The 14,203-nt window shown below is 36.9% G+C and overlaps 1 protein-coding gene across 5 annotated transcripts in view; it reads right to left on the reverse strand.

The window, feature by feature from the left end:
• The window catches only part of YEATS2 (YEATS domain containing 2), a 107,412-nt gene that overhangs the window by 65,015 nt on the left and 28,194 nt on the right, over positions 1 to 14,203 (reverse strand). For 4 of the 5 annotated variants that reach the window (XM_073896450.1, XM_073896466.1, XM_073896459.1 and 1 more), the window contains 2 exons: positions 12,141 to 12,256; positions 2,340 to 2,501 (listed from right to left, as the gene is read on the reverse strand). In XM_073896450.1, the coding sequence (XP_073752551.1) occupies positions 2,340 to 2,501; positions 12,141 to 12,256 (278 nt within the window). The remainder of the gene's footprint in view (positions 1 to 2,339; positions 2,502 to 12,140; positions 12,257 to 14,203) is intronic. The other variant, XM_073896481.1, reaches the window with a different exon arrangement.

Consider the following 14,203-nt stretch of genomic DNA (forward strand, 5'->3'; position numbering starts at 1 on the left):
GATACTCTGCTTCTGAGTATGTTTGGAATTTTCCATAATAAAAACATTTTAAATTTAACTGAGAGAATGTCATGTACTCAAAAATACGGTTTAAGTTAATGGGGGAGAGAGAATGCATTAAAATGAAAATGTTCATTATGAATCAGTGGCTTGGAATTGCTGAAATGAGAGAAGATGCCAAGATGGCAAGGAGGAAGGAACACTCAGGGGGATGTGTTTTTGCAAAACTAAGAGGAGACATGAATTCAGTAAAGACAAACTCCAAGAACACAACCTGAGAAGAATCTAACAACAGATCTGAATTATCAAGAACAGAGCCAGAGGCTACCAGGAGGGCTCAAGACAGGAAAAATCCCTGAGTATGAGTGTAGCCTGGAAAGGTGAAAAAGCAACAGCTATGTTATAAACCAGAGAGAAGAGAAAGCAAAGAAAACCAGAGCGCCCTGGATGGGAGAAACCAGTTGAACAATGACTGAGTTAGCAAGAGAAGTAGCCATGATGCTGGTATAGGTTCAGACAGAAATTAAAAGACAGGCTTAGGGTCAAATGAGAAGGTCGAATTGAGACAGCAGTTTGAAAAGGGATGCAGTGGGGCCTAGAGGCATGGTGAACTTTAGAGGAATAATTAAAGTTCTATTGATGACATGTTTGGTCATTTAAATTCCAGTAAAGTAGATAGCCTAAATTCATTTTGCAATATACGTCAATTATACTATTTGTATATTGGATTTCTCTTAAAATGGATATAGCAAATCAGCTGTGCTCCTCAATTTATGTACATTGGCTAAACTCTAGTGAATGAACAGGAAGGATGGCTGCCAGAGAAGACAGACAAATAGCATAAAGGCCAGGAAAAAGGAACAATGTTTTTAAAAGGGAAAAATCTCCCTAACCATATTTCTGGAAGCAAAAAAGTAACCTAAGGCTTACCAACAGACATCACCTATGGAAATGTTAAACTTCAAAAAGATACATGTATTTCACACAAAAAAAGGACTGCCTCCCCCAAACAGACTTTTTTATTTCTGGATTCCTCATAGAAGGTGAAATGTACCAATGACCAAGAAGGAAAAACCACAGAATACTGGGAGGATCATACAACGCCCCAAAAGAGCTGAGGGTTTTTAGGCAGAAAAAGGGAAAAGATGGTCTAGAAGCCACAAATATGTGAAAGGAAGAGACACCCATCCCCAGGCCCACTGGCACATGGTGTGAGACAAAAATCAGCTGCCACTTGAAAGCTGTTCTCAAAAGCAGTGTTCTCGGAAGACAGCCATGTTTTATTTAGGAGTCAGGAGTGGAGGGAACATTCTAAAGAGAGCTGAGGATATAGGAAATTTCAATGATAATAAACCAAAACCACTTCTACAATACATTCACACAATGAATGCATATGTAGTATGTAATATTATATAAAGATGTAAAGAATACACTTAAAGAGGAGCCTGGGTGGCCCAGGTCATGATCTCATCAGTCGTGAGATAGAGCCCTGCATTGAGATCCATGCTCAGTGTGGAGTTGGCTTGAGATGCTCTCCCTCTGACCCTCCCCCCACTCTCAGGCACACGCAATCCCTCTCTCTCTCAAATAAATAAATAAAATAGGGGTGCCTGGGTGGCTCAGTTGGTTAAGCATCTGACTCTTGATTCTGGCTCAGGTTATGGTCTCAGGGTCTTGGGGTCAAGCTCCACATTGGGCTCCATGCTCAGTGGGGAATGTGCTTAGGGATTCTCTCTCTCCCTCTGCCCCTCCGCCCCTGCTCACACATGCTCTCGCTCTCTCTCTAAAGTAAAAATAAAGAAATCTTTAAAATAAATTTTTTTAAAAAGAATACACCTAAATGAAACAAATTTCAGAATAATATATATATCTATATATATATATAAAAAATTCCATCTTTGTACAACAACAAACAACTATACAAGGTTAATACATGTAGGAAAAATGTCACTGCGGTTACTTCTGAGAGGATGAGATCACGAGGAACTTTCAATATTAAATATTACTGTAATGTTAGACTCCCATGTTTAATTCTGCTACATTCTGATAGTCATAAAAAAACAGGAACACTTTTATCTTTATCTGTATCTATATAAATAAATTCAGCTATTTCCAGGGGGAGCAAAATCCGCTAATATAATTCTGACAGGAGGAATACTGCCTTTTCAGGGAGACAATAATCTGCAAGAGGGAACCACACTTAAAACTCTATCTAAGAGCCAAAGCAAAGTAAATTATTAATAATGTAATAATTAAAGGGAATGGTGTCAAGTTAAATCACTCTTTTTCCACTTCAGTAAATCTGTACTTCTTAAATTAAATAACTCAACTGTGCTTACCTAACTTCCACAAGGTCATTTGGTTTATAGCTGGGATGAAGAAAGAACCAAACTTTCTTGACAAAATGATTAATGCTGGGTTCTCTACGAGACCCTCGGACATATACCATCCACTTGTGGGTTGATTGGTCATTTTCTTCTCTCTTATCAGGAGGTATGTACCTAAAGTAGAAAAAAGAAAGAAACTTGAATTCTTTTTTCCTTCAAAAACCTAACAATTAACTCCTACTTGAAATAAGATTAAAAATCAGTTACAAGAAAACTGGGAACTCACAAATATGTGAAGATTAAACAACACACTACTAAACAACCAATGAGTCAAAGATGAAATCAAAGAGAAATAAAAAAATATCTTAAGTGAAAATGAAAAACAAAATAAGTGAAAATGGGAATACAACATACCAAAACTTAAGAGATGCAGCAAAAGGTTTTAAGAAGGAAATTTACAGCAATAAATGCCTACATTAAGAAAGATCTCAATCTAACTTTACAGCACAAGGAACTAGAAAAAGAACAAACTAAGCCCAAAATTCGTAGAAAAAAGGAAATTTAACAAAGATGAGAGTGAAAAAAATGAAATAGAGACAAAAAGACAAAAGATTTAAGAAACTAAAGAGCTGTTTTGTTAAAAAGATAAACAAAATACACAAACCTTTGCCTTGACTTAACAAGGAAAAAGAGAAAGGACCCAAATAATAAAATTATAAATAAAGAGAACACATTACAACTAACACCACACAAATACAAAGGATCATAAAACTATGAACAATTATAGGGGCACACGGCTGACTCAGTCGGTAGAGCATGTGACTCTCTATCCCAGGGTTGTGAGTTTGAGCCCCACACTGGGTATAGAGATTACTGAAAAATAAAATCTTAAAAATAAGTAAAATGTTTAAGAAAAAAACTATGAACAATTATATGCCAACAAAGTGAACAAAATAGAAGAAATGGATAAATTCCTAAAAACATACATGCTACCAAGAATGAATCATGAAGAAATAGAAAATGTGAACAGAACAATTACTAGTAAGGAGACTGAATCAGTAATCAAAGACCTCCAAACAAAGACAATTCCAGAATCAGATGGTGAAAAGGGTGATTTCTACTAAATATTTGAAGAACTGATACAAATCTTTCTCAAACTCTTCCAAAAAAATACAAGGGAACACTTATAAATTCACTTTACAAAGCTAGCATTACCCTGATCGCAAAGCCAGACAACACTACAAGAAAATTATAAGCCAATATCCCTGATAAACATAGATGTAAAAATCCACCCCCCCCAAAAAATCCCCAACAAAATATTAGCAAACAGAATTCAACAGCACATTAAAAGGATCATGCCCTATGATCAAGTGGTAGTTATTCCAGGTATGCAAGATGGTTCAATATCTGCAAATCAATCAGTGTGATACACATTAATAAAATGAAAGACAAAAATTGTATGATCATCTCAACAGATGCAGAAAAAACACTTGACAAAATTCAACATCTATTCTTGATAACAACTTTCAACAAACTGGGTATAGAGGGGGGTAAACCTCAAAATAATAAAGGCCATATATGACAAGCCCACAGCTAACACCACAATGGTGAAAAACTGAAAGCTTTTCCTCTAAGATCAAGAACAAGACAAGGATGCTCACACGCTCCACTTTTATTCAACACAGTACTGAAAATTCTAGCCAGAGCAATTAGGCAAGAAAAAGAAATGAGAGGTATCCAAATTGCAAAGGAAGAAGTAAAAGTGTCTCTATTTGAACATAATGAGATATTATATACAGAAAATCCTAAAGATTCCACCCAAAAACAGTTAAAACTAATAAACGGGAGTGCTTGAGTGGCTCAGCTGGCTAAATGTCTGACTCTTGATTTCGGCTCAGGTCATGATCACAGCGTCCTGAAATCAAGCTCCATGTCAGGCTCCGCACTCAGCAGTGAGTCTGCTTTCCCTTTCCCTCTTCCTCTGCCCCTCCCCCCACTCTCTCAAATAAGTAAATAAATATTTAAAAAATAAATGAAAATACAACTAATAAATTCAGTAAACGTGCAGGATATAAAGTCAACATAAAAAATTGTGCTTCTAATACTAACAACTATCAGAAAGAAAATTAAGGAAATAATGCCATTTATAATTGCATCAAAAACAATAAAATATTTAGCAATAAATTTAACCAAGGAAGTGGAAGGCCTGCACACTGAAAACTGTAAGATACTGATGAAAGAAACTGAAGAAGACACAAATAAAAAGATATTCCATGCTCATGGACTGGAAGAATTAATATCGTTAAAATGTCCATACTACCCAAAGCAATCTACAGATTCAGTGCAATCCCTATCAAAATCCTAACAGCATTTTTCACAGAAAAAGAAAAAACAACCCTAAAATCTGTGTGGAATCATAAAAGACCCCCAAATAACCTCTTTTTTTAGAGAGAACAACACAGGAGGCATCATACTTCCAAACTATATTACAAAGCTACAGTAATAAAACAGTATGGTATTGACATAAAAACAGACATAAATCAATGGAAGAGAAGTGAGCACAGAAATAAACCCACATGTGTATGATCAATTAATTTATGACAAAGGGGGTAAGATACACAAGAGGGAAAGGTCTCTTCAATAAACGGTGTTGGGAAAACTGGACAGCGACATGCAAAAGAATGAAAATAGACACCTATCCTACACCACACACAAAAATCAACTCAAAACACATGAACGACTTAAATTTAAGACCTGAAACCATAAAACTCCTAGAAGAAAACAGAGGTAAGCTCCATGGCACTGGTCTGGGAAATGATTTTTTGGATTTGACACCAAAAGCAAAAAATAAACAAGTGAGATTACATCAAACTAAAAACTGCACAGGAAAGGAAACCATCAACAAAATGAAAAGGCAACATAGGGAATGAGAAAAAATATTTACAAATCACATATCTGATAAAAGGTTAATATTCAAAAAATACAGAGAATTCACACACAGTTCAATAGCAAAAAAAAAAAAAGGCAAAAAAAATCTGATTTAAAGATGGGCAGAGGAACTAAATATATATTTTTCCAAACAAAATATACAAATGGTCAACATTACTAATAATGAGAAAAATGCAAATCAAAAACACAATGAGGTAGGGCGCCTGGGTGGCTCAGTTGGTTAAGCGACTGCCTTCGGCTCAGGTCATGATCCTGGAGTCCCGGGATCGAGTCCCGCATCGGGCTCCCTGCTCAGCAGGGAGTCTGCTTCTCCCTCTGACCCGCTTCCCTCTCATGCTCTCTCTCTCTCATTCTCTCTCTCAAATAAATAAAATCTTTAAAAAAAATAAAAAAATAAAAAAAACACAATGAGGTATCACCTTACACCTGTTAGAATGGCTATCATTAAAAATATGAGAGATAACAAGTGTTGGCAAGAACGTGGAGAGAAGGGAATCCTGGTGCACTACTGGTGGGAACATAAATTGGTGCAACTACTATGGAAAGTAAGAGGTTCCTCAAAAAATTAAAAACAGAACTACCCCATTGCTGTGTATATATGCAAAGACAACAAAAATGGGTTATCAAAGTGCTATCTGCACTCCCATGTTCACAGCAGCATTATTTGTAATAGCCAAGATATAGAAACCTAAATGTCCATTAACAGATAAATGAATAAAGACATGAATGGATAAAGATGTATATACATATATAGCTGACCCTTGCACAACATGGGTTTTAACTGTGCAGATGCACTTATGTGCGATTTTTTAAAAAATATTTTATTTATTTGTCAGAGAGAGAGAGCACAAGCAGGGGGAGCGGCAGGCAGAGGGAGAAGCAGGTTCCCAGCTGAGCAAGGAGCCCGATGTGGGGCTCGATCCCAAGACCCTGGAATCACAACCTGAGCGGAAGGCAGATGCCCAACCGAGCCACCCAGGCATCCCATATGTGTGATTCTTTTTACAATATTGTAAATGTATTTTCTTTTCCTTATGATTTTTTCTTTTTTCTGATTTTTTGGTGGTTGTTTAAGTAAGCTCTACACCCAATGTGGGGCTTGACCTCACAACCCTGAGATCAAGAGTTGCATGTTCTACTGACTGAGCAAGGCTCCTGGCCTGATTTTCTCAATAACATTTTCTTTTCTCTAGCTTACTTTATTGTAAGAATACATTATATAATACATGTAACATACAAAATAAATACACATAACATACAAAATATGTGTTAATCAATTGTTAATGTTATCAGTAAGGCTTCCAGTTAACAGTAGGCTATTAGTAGTTAAGTTTTTAGGGAGTCAAAAGTTATATGTGGATTTTTATTTATTTTTTATTTTTTTAAGAGAGAGAACGAGTGCTCAAGTGAGCGGGGGTGGGGAGAGGGGCAAAGGGAGAGGGAAAGAGAGAATCTTAAGCAGGCTCCATGCTCAGTGCAGAGCTCAACACAACCCTGAGATCATGACCCGAGCCAAAATTAAGAGTTGGATGCTGGGGTGCCTGGGTGGCTCAGTCAGTTAAGTGTCTGACTCCTGATCTCAGCTCAGGTCATGATCTTGGGGTCCTGGGATTGAGCACTAGGCTCCATGCTCAGCGGGGAGTCTGCTTGAGTATTCTCTTTCTCCCTCTCCCTCTGCCTCTCCCCTTACCCTCTCTCTCAAATAAATAAATCTAAAAAAAAGAAAAAGTAGTTGGATGCTTAACCAACTGAGCCACCTGGGTGGATTCTTCACTGTGGATTTTTAACTATGCAGGAGGTTGGTGCCCCTAACCCTCGAATTGCTCAAGATTGCCCAAAGGTCAACTGAGTGTGTGTGTGTGTGTAATGGAATATTCTTCAGCCATAAGAAGGAAATTCTGACACTGGTGAGAACATGGATGAAAGTGCAGGGCATTATGCTAAGTGGAATAAGCCAGACAGAGAAAGATAAATACTACATGGTATCACTTATATATAAAATGTAAAAAAAAGTCAAACTCATAGAAACAGAGCAGAGAAACAGTTACCAGAGGCTGGAGGTAGGGGAAATAGAAGTTGGTAAAAGGGTATACACTTTCAGTTTTGAGATGAATAAGGTCTGAGGATCTAATGTATAACATGGTGACTAAAGTAGGTAACACTGTAAAATTTGCTGAGAGAACAGAACTTAAATATTCACACACACACACACACACACACACACAGATAAATAGGTAATGGGGCACCTGGCTGGCTCAATCAATGGAGCTTGAGACTCTTGATCTCAGGGTTGTGGGTTCAAGCCCCACACTGGGTATAGGGAGTACTTAAAAATAAAATCTTAAAAAAAGTGAGGTGATAAGGGATGTATTGTTAATTAACTTGATGGCAGGAATCCCTTCAAAATGCATACATGCATCAAATCATAATATACACTTTAAATATTTTAATTTTGTTAATTATATGTCAATAAGGGTGAAAAAAATTTTTTACTGAAGTGTATTGACACAGTGTTACGTTAGTTTTAGGTGTGCAACAGACTGATGCAATAATACATTATGCTATGCTCACCATATCTGTTCCCATATGCTATTACAATACGACTGACTATGATACTCCCTTACTGGACCTTTCATCCACATGACTTATTCATTCCGTAACTGGAAGTTTATATCCCCACTCCCCTAAAAATTAATTTTACTTAAAAAATTTAATCCCATCAAAATTTAACAGCTCTATCACCTAACCAAGCAAAGTGAGTCTTTGCAGTTAATCCTTTTCTTTTAAACTTTTTTTTTTCCTAAGGAACATTCCCTTAAAGTTTGTTTTATTTTCTGATTACCACCATGCAATTAAAAAAAAAAAAATCAACCTTGCTTTTCCAAGTAGATACATGAGATAGAAATAAATTGACATATTACTGGGTTAGGGACACTCTAGCCTTTGTGTTGATTTCATTCGGGTTTCAGGGTGCTAGAATTCTGAACTCTTCTGGTTCCTACCCATTACTGCCAGGAAGGTTACAACTGGTCTCCTACCTTTTAAAAGCAAAACAAACCATTCCCTTCAGTCCTGACCATGGCAAAACTAGTATCTTTAGCTCTCCCTTTATTTCATGAGGCCTCCTAATTATTACATTCTGTTGGAAAATATGGTCATGGCCTTCTATACGTTTATCTATGCCTATGGTTACCCTTAATAATGCAGTGGGCCACGTTATATTGATTTCTAATGTTAATCCAAACTTGCATATCTTCGTCGTAAAGTTTTATCATTTCTGCATTTAATGAATTCCGTTTCTTAATGATTTTGTTCAGTATTTCTGCACCTATATTCACAACTGAAAATGTCCTACAATTTTCCTTTTCTTACAAACTGTCTGGCTGTATTTAAAAAGTTAGGCCAGTGACATGTGGGTGGCTCAGTCGGTTAAGGTCATGACCCCAGGGTCCTGGGATCGAGTCTCACATCAGGCTCCAGGTTCACTGGAGAGTCTGCTTCTCCCTCTGCCTGCCACTCCCCCTGCTGGTGCACTCTCTCTCTCTGACCAGTAAATAAATAAAATCTGAAAAAAAAAGTTAGGCTACCCTCATAAAATAAACTGATAAGTGCTGTCCTTTTTTCCCCAGAAGATTTTGGGGGGTTTTGGTTACTTTTTTTAAGTAATCTCTACACCCCGAACTTGGGGCTCAAACTCACGACCCCCCAGATCAAGAATCTCTACCAACTAAGCCAGCCAGGTGCCCCTCCCCAGAAGATTTTGTATACAACTGAAATCATGTGCTCACTCAGCCTGTAAGCAATCTAAGACTAGTAGTTTGGTTTGGTTTTATGATGGCAATGTTTTAAAAATCAGTAATTAAACTTACTTAGTAGTTCTAAGACTATTCAAGGTTGTTCCTTTCTTAAGTCCTAAGTTGTATTTTTCTAGGAACTCTCCATTTCACCTTAGATTTTCAAATGTATTGGCATAAAGATGTTCATTACTTCTTATCTCCTAAATAGTATGGCATCTGTAGCTATGTCTTTTTTCATTTCTAATAGTTTTGTCTTCTTTCTCCTTAATTTCATCAGGTTTGTGTATACTTTTTCCCCTAATTTCTTTGCTTCCCCCACTGCATTATTTTGTCTAATTGAGATGTTTAGTTCACTAATTTTAAGCTTTTCTTCTACTCCATTTTCTTTTACTGTAGACATTTCCTTTTAAATATTTCTTTAGTGTTATCCTATAAATTTTGATTTTATTATTTAGTTTTGGATATTTTAATGTGATTTTTCATTGACTTATGCGTTGTTTAGAAGTAGTTTGAATTTCGAGACATAAAGTTTTCTACGGGTGCCTGGGTGGCTCAGTCAGTTGAGTGTCTGACTTTGGCTTGGGTCATGGTCTCAGGGTCCTGGGATTGAGCCCCATATTGTCTCCTTCTCCCTCTCCTCTGCCCAACCCCCAACTTGTGTGCTGTCTCCCTCAAATAAATAAATAAATAAAATCTTTAACAAAAGAGGGCGCCTGGGTGGCTCAGTCGTTCAGCATCTGCCTTCAGCTCGGGTAATGATCTTAGGGTCCTGGGATCAAGCCCCACATCGGGCTCCCTGCTCCGCGGGAAGCCTGCTTCTCCCTCTCCCTCTGCCCCGCTTGTGTTCCCTCTCGCTGTCTCTCTCTCTCGAAAAAATAAATAAGATCTTAAAAAAAAAAAAAATCTTTAACAAAAGAAAGCTTCCTGGTTTTCCTACTGTCATTGATTAACTTTAACAGTAGTCAAAAAAGTAGTCTGGGTGGGGGGCCTGGGTGGCATCATTGGTTGAGCATCCAACTCTTGGTTTTGGGTCATGGTCTCAAGGTCGTGATATAGAGCCCCACATCAGGCTCTGTGCTCAGCACAGAGTCGGCTTGAGATTCTCTCTCCCTCTGCCTCTCCCCCATGCATTCAAGTGCACTCTGTCAAATGAATAAATAAATCTTCAAAACAACAACAACGACAAAAACAAAAACAAAACGTAGTCTGGGAGCGCTTGGCTTGCTGAGTCAGTGGAGCGTGAGACTCTTGATCTTGGGGTTGTGCCTTCTTTTGGAATCAGGATCCCGCTCCCCCCCCCCGACCTTTTTTCATTCAATTTCCCCACCTTCCTCTTACTACTTTTAAAGTTTAAATCTCTATGTCTAGGGATGCCTGGGTGGCTCAGTCAGTTAAGTGTCTGCCTTCGGCTCAGGTCATGATCCCAGGATCCTGGGATCAGAGTCCCACGTCAAGCTCCCTGCTCAGTGGGCAGCCTACTTCTCCCTCTGCCTGCTCTGCCTGCCACTCCCCCTGCTTGTGCTCACTCTCCCTCTCTGACAAATAAATAAAATCTTAAAAAAATCTCTATGTCTACTCTTTTAGTTATTATCTTAGATACTCTAACAATCTTAACAAGTCTAACATAAATCAATAATTTTTCCCTCCTCCAGAACAAACAAGGACTTTACAACTCCTACGCCAATCATTCCCTCTCTACCTAAAATCCATGATTAATCAGTTCTAGCTGGTCTTCAAAAAACCCAAACACCTACAAATTAAATGTAATTATTTGAAAATGTCAATGATGGTTTCTCCCCAATCTTCTGGTGGTCCATCTAGATTTCCAGTTTTGGACTTTCTGAGCTGACAGGTCTCATACTATTGTTAAGACCCCAACTCTTAACATTTCACATGATCTGAGAGTCCCCTTGATAATTCTAAAATAATCTACAAAATAGAAATCTAATTGCCTTAATCATATTTTATGCTTCTATTTAAATACTATCACAGAGACCATTAGAAATCTTTGCTTTTATTATCCTGAGATTTTTAAACGTACTTCTTGTTTGTTATTTGTGGTCCATTAACTGGGGCTTGGAAGAGTTCCCCCCAACCTGATTTTCCCCTCAAATAATTACTGTCTGCCTGAATCCTTTATTTTCAATAACTGAATCTAATTATAATTTTCATAAATCTATCAACTTATTCAACAGTCAAATAGTTAGTGAATACCAACTACTATAAGATACAAAACAAGACATACTTTCTACCTAAAGAGATTCCAGTCTGATTTGGGAAAAATACATAAAAACAGGAAATGACTATATAATATGATAAAGATGATAAGAGAGCACAGAGAAAATATACCTAATGAGGGAGGAGAAAGGAAAATAAAGACTTTGTGAGAAAATAACATTCTTATGCTATTTGAAGATTTAAGTCTTTATCCATTTCTAGATACTTGTCAAAATGATGGTGCTCCCACAAGACATCATGAGAGCATATTGTTAAAGAGCTAGTCCTTCAGCTTGGAGAAATTCTGTCTTCAAGACATGCTCTGCAACTTTTTGTTAAAAATTTAAAACATTTCAATTTGAACAAACATTTTTTAGCAATTAGCTAAGGCCCTGAAGGAGAGACCTAAGTCAGAAAGTCAAAAGTTCTTCTAAACTTATCCACACTAATATGCTTGATAAAATATACCATTTGTATATGGGGTGCCTGGCTAGCTCAGTCAATGGAGTATGCAACTCTTGATTTTAGGGTTGTGAGTTCCAGCCCCACGTTGGGTATAGAGATTACTTAAAAATAAACTCTTAAAAAAAACCAAAAACCTATTTGTATAAAATAAAAGCTATTGTCTCAGAAATTTTTACCAAGCACAATTTTATTCTATGTCAAAGATTAGTAGACACACTGAGGCAGTTTCAAGTCTCTGGAGCTTAGTTTACTTTTAAAACAACTAAGAGTTTGAGGGAAAAAATCTTTAAGACCTCTTCCTACAGTAATACTACGATAATAAAAGTATGCCAGAGTATTAAGATAAATGGAAACTGAAAATGAGAGAATTCAACTGGATACTCACTTGGACACATTGCCCACTACTATAGTTTTCTTTACAAAAAGTCGTGAAGTCTCATCTCCTGTGAGATCAGCATTCCGCTGCTCTGTTTTATGAGAGCCAGTAATACTAGCAGTGTCCTGAAAGAAATCATAATCAATTTTCACTTTCAATTTGGACAATTTCCAATAGGCAGAAACCATAAAATCATTCAAATTATGAATGGAGCAACTCAGATTTTTTTTTTTTAATTACAAAATTCTCTGGCTTTGTGGCACCTCTCAGCATAAAAGTAATTTTATTGTATCTTTTCCATTAGTTTACACAAAATGTTTGTTCACTATAACTCCACGTGTATATATGTGCTTTTAACAGACACATCTATGCTATATATGCAAAGAGGATATGGAAGAATATACAAGAAACTATTATGTGGTTACCTCTGGGAAATGGGAATGGGGAAAGGGGTCAACCGAATTCACTTTCTTTTCAATCTTCTGTATTATTAAAAATTTTTCAATGAGAAGTACAATTCACTTTCTTTTCAATCTTCTGTATTATTAAAAATTTTTCAATGAGAAGTGCCATAGACAAATGATTAAAGTTTGACTATGGAGACAGACTGCCAGGGTTTAAATCTTAGCTCTTCCATTTACTAGATGTGAAATTTTGTGTAATTACTTAACTTCTCTGTCTCAATTTCTTCATCTATAAAATAAGGATAACAGGCTGACTCAGTCAGTGGAGCATGTGATGGTTGATCTCCGGGTTGTGAGTTTGAGCCCCACCTTGGGTGTAGAGATTACTTAAAACAAAACAAACAAAAAAAAAAAAAAACCTAGGGGCACCTGGATGGCTCAGTCAGTTAAACATCCAACTCTCAATTTCAGCTCAGGTCATGATCTCAGGGTCCTGGGATTGAGCCCTGAGCTGGATTCCATACTGAGCATAGAGCCTGCTTAAGATTCTCTTTCTCCCCCTCTCCCTCTGCCCCTCCCCGCCACTTCCTCTAAAAAAAAAAAAGGTAACAGTACCTGTCTCACATGATTGTTTTGTACAGTACTCAGAGAAGTGCCTGGTACATAATACCAAATATATGTTACATAAACATGAGCATGTATATTACATACAAGATGGTAAGTGTCTAAATCCTATGACCAGTCTTGCCTAAATTCTTAATTTAAAAACAAAACAACAACAACAAAAAAAAAACGGGTGCCTGGCTGGGTTAGATGGTAGAACATGCGACCTCTTGAACTCGGGGTTGTATGTTTGAACCCCCACGTTGGGTGCAGATATTACTTAAAAATAAAATCTTAAGAAAACAAAACAAAAAACAAAAAATCACACACACACACAAAAACCCAAAAAACAAAAAGCAAAACCCATGCAGTACTTGCCCAGAAATAATACTGGTAAGAAACAAGTAAATCCAAACATTAAGAGTTTTCATTTTTGGGTAGTGGCATTATGAATGACTTTTCTAGTCTTTCTTATTTTCTTGTAGTTTAAAATTTTTAACGATGAACACATATGAATTTATAACCAGAAAATTTTTTAAATTTGATTTTTATCAAAAATAAATCAAATCCTTGATGTCTGAATATGTGAAAAGCAACCTGGAGATTTCCTCTATCACAGAACACCTGGCTGAGAAAAATCATCCAATAAGGGCTCTATAGCCAAGTATTATACCAAGAAGTTCAGAGCAGCTTGAGATGGGAACTCAAATAAGAAACTGGCAGGATCAAAGAGGAATAAATGGTTTTCAATTCTATTTATTATTTGTCAAGTTTCCCCCAGTTATTAAAACATCATTAAAGCATTAAAGTTTCACAAAGGAAAATGATGAAGAGAGAACAAACATGACAGAATGGAAAGACCTTGGACAAGGTCACAGAATTGCCAATTCCTCAAGGTTTCTCTCTTATCAATGTGGATGGCATCTAGGAGTTGTGACATGCACAGTTCTGATTCAGTTTAATTCTCAGCTTAATTCAGTTTAATTCTCAGTTCTGATACTTGTGGACAAAGGTAACTGTAAACTCTTCGAGACTCAGTCTCCCCATCTCCAAAAGGGATATAAT

This window comes from Callorhinus ursinus, unplaced genomic scaffold (assembly GCF_003265705.2).
Source record: "Callorhinus ursinus isolate GAN/ISIS: 27379988/994484 unplaced genomic scaffold, GSC_fseal_2.0 scaffold1, whole genome shotgun sequence".
Classification (NCBI taxonomy): Eukaryota; Metazoa; Chordata; class Mammalia; order Carnivora; family Otariidae; genus Callorhinus; species Callorhinus ursinus.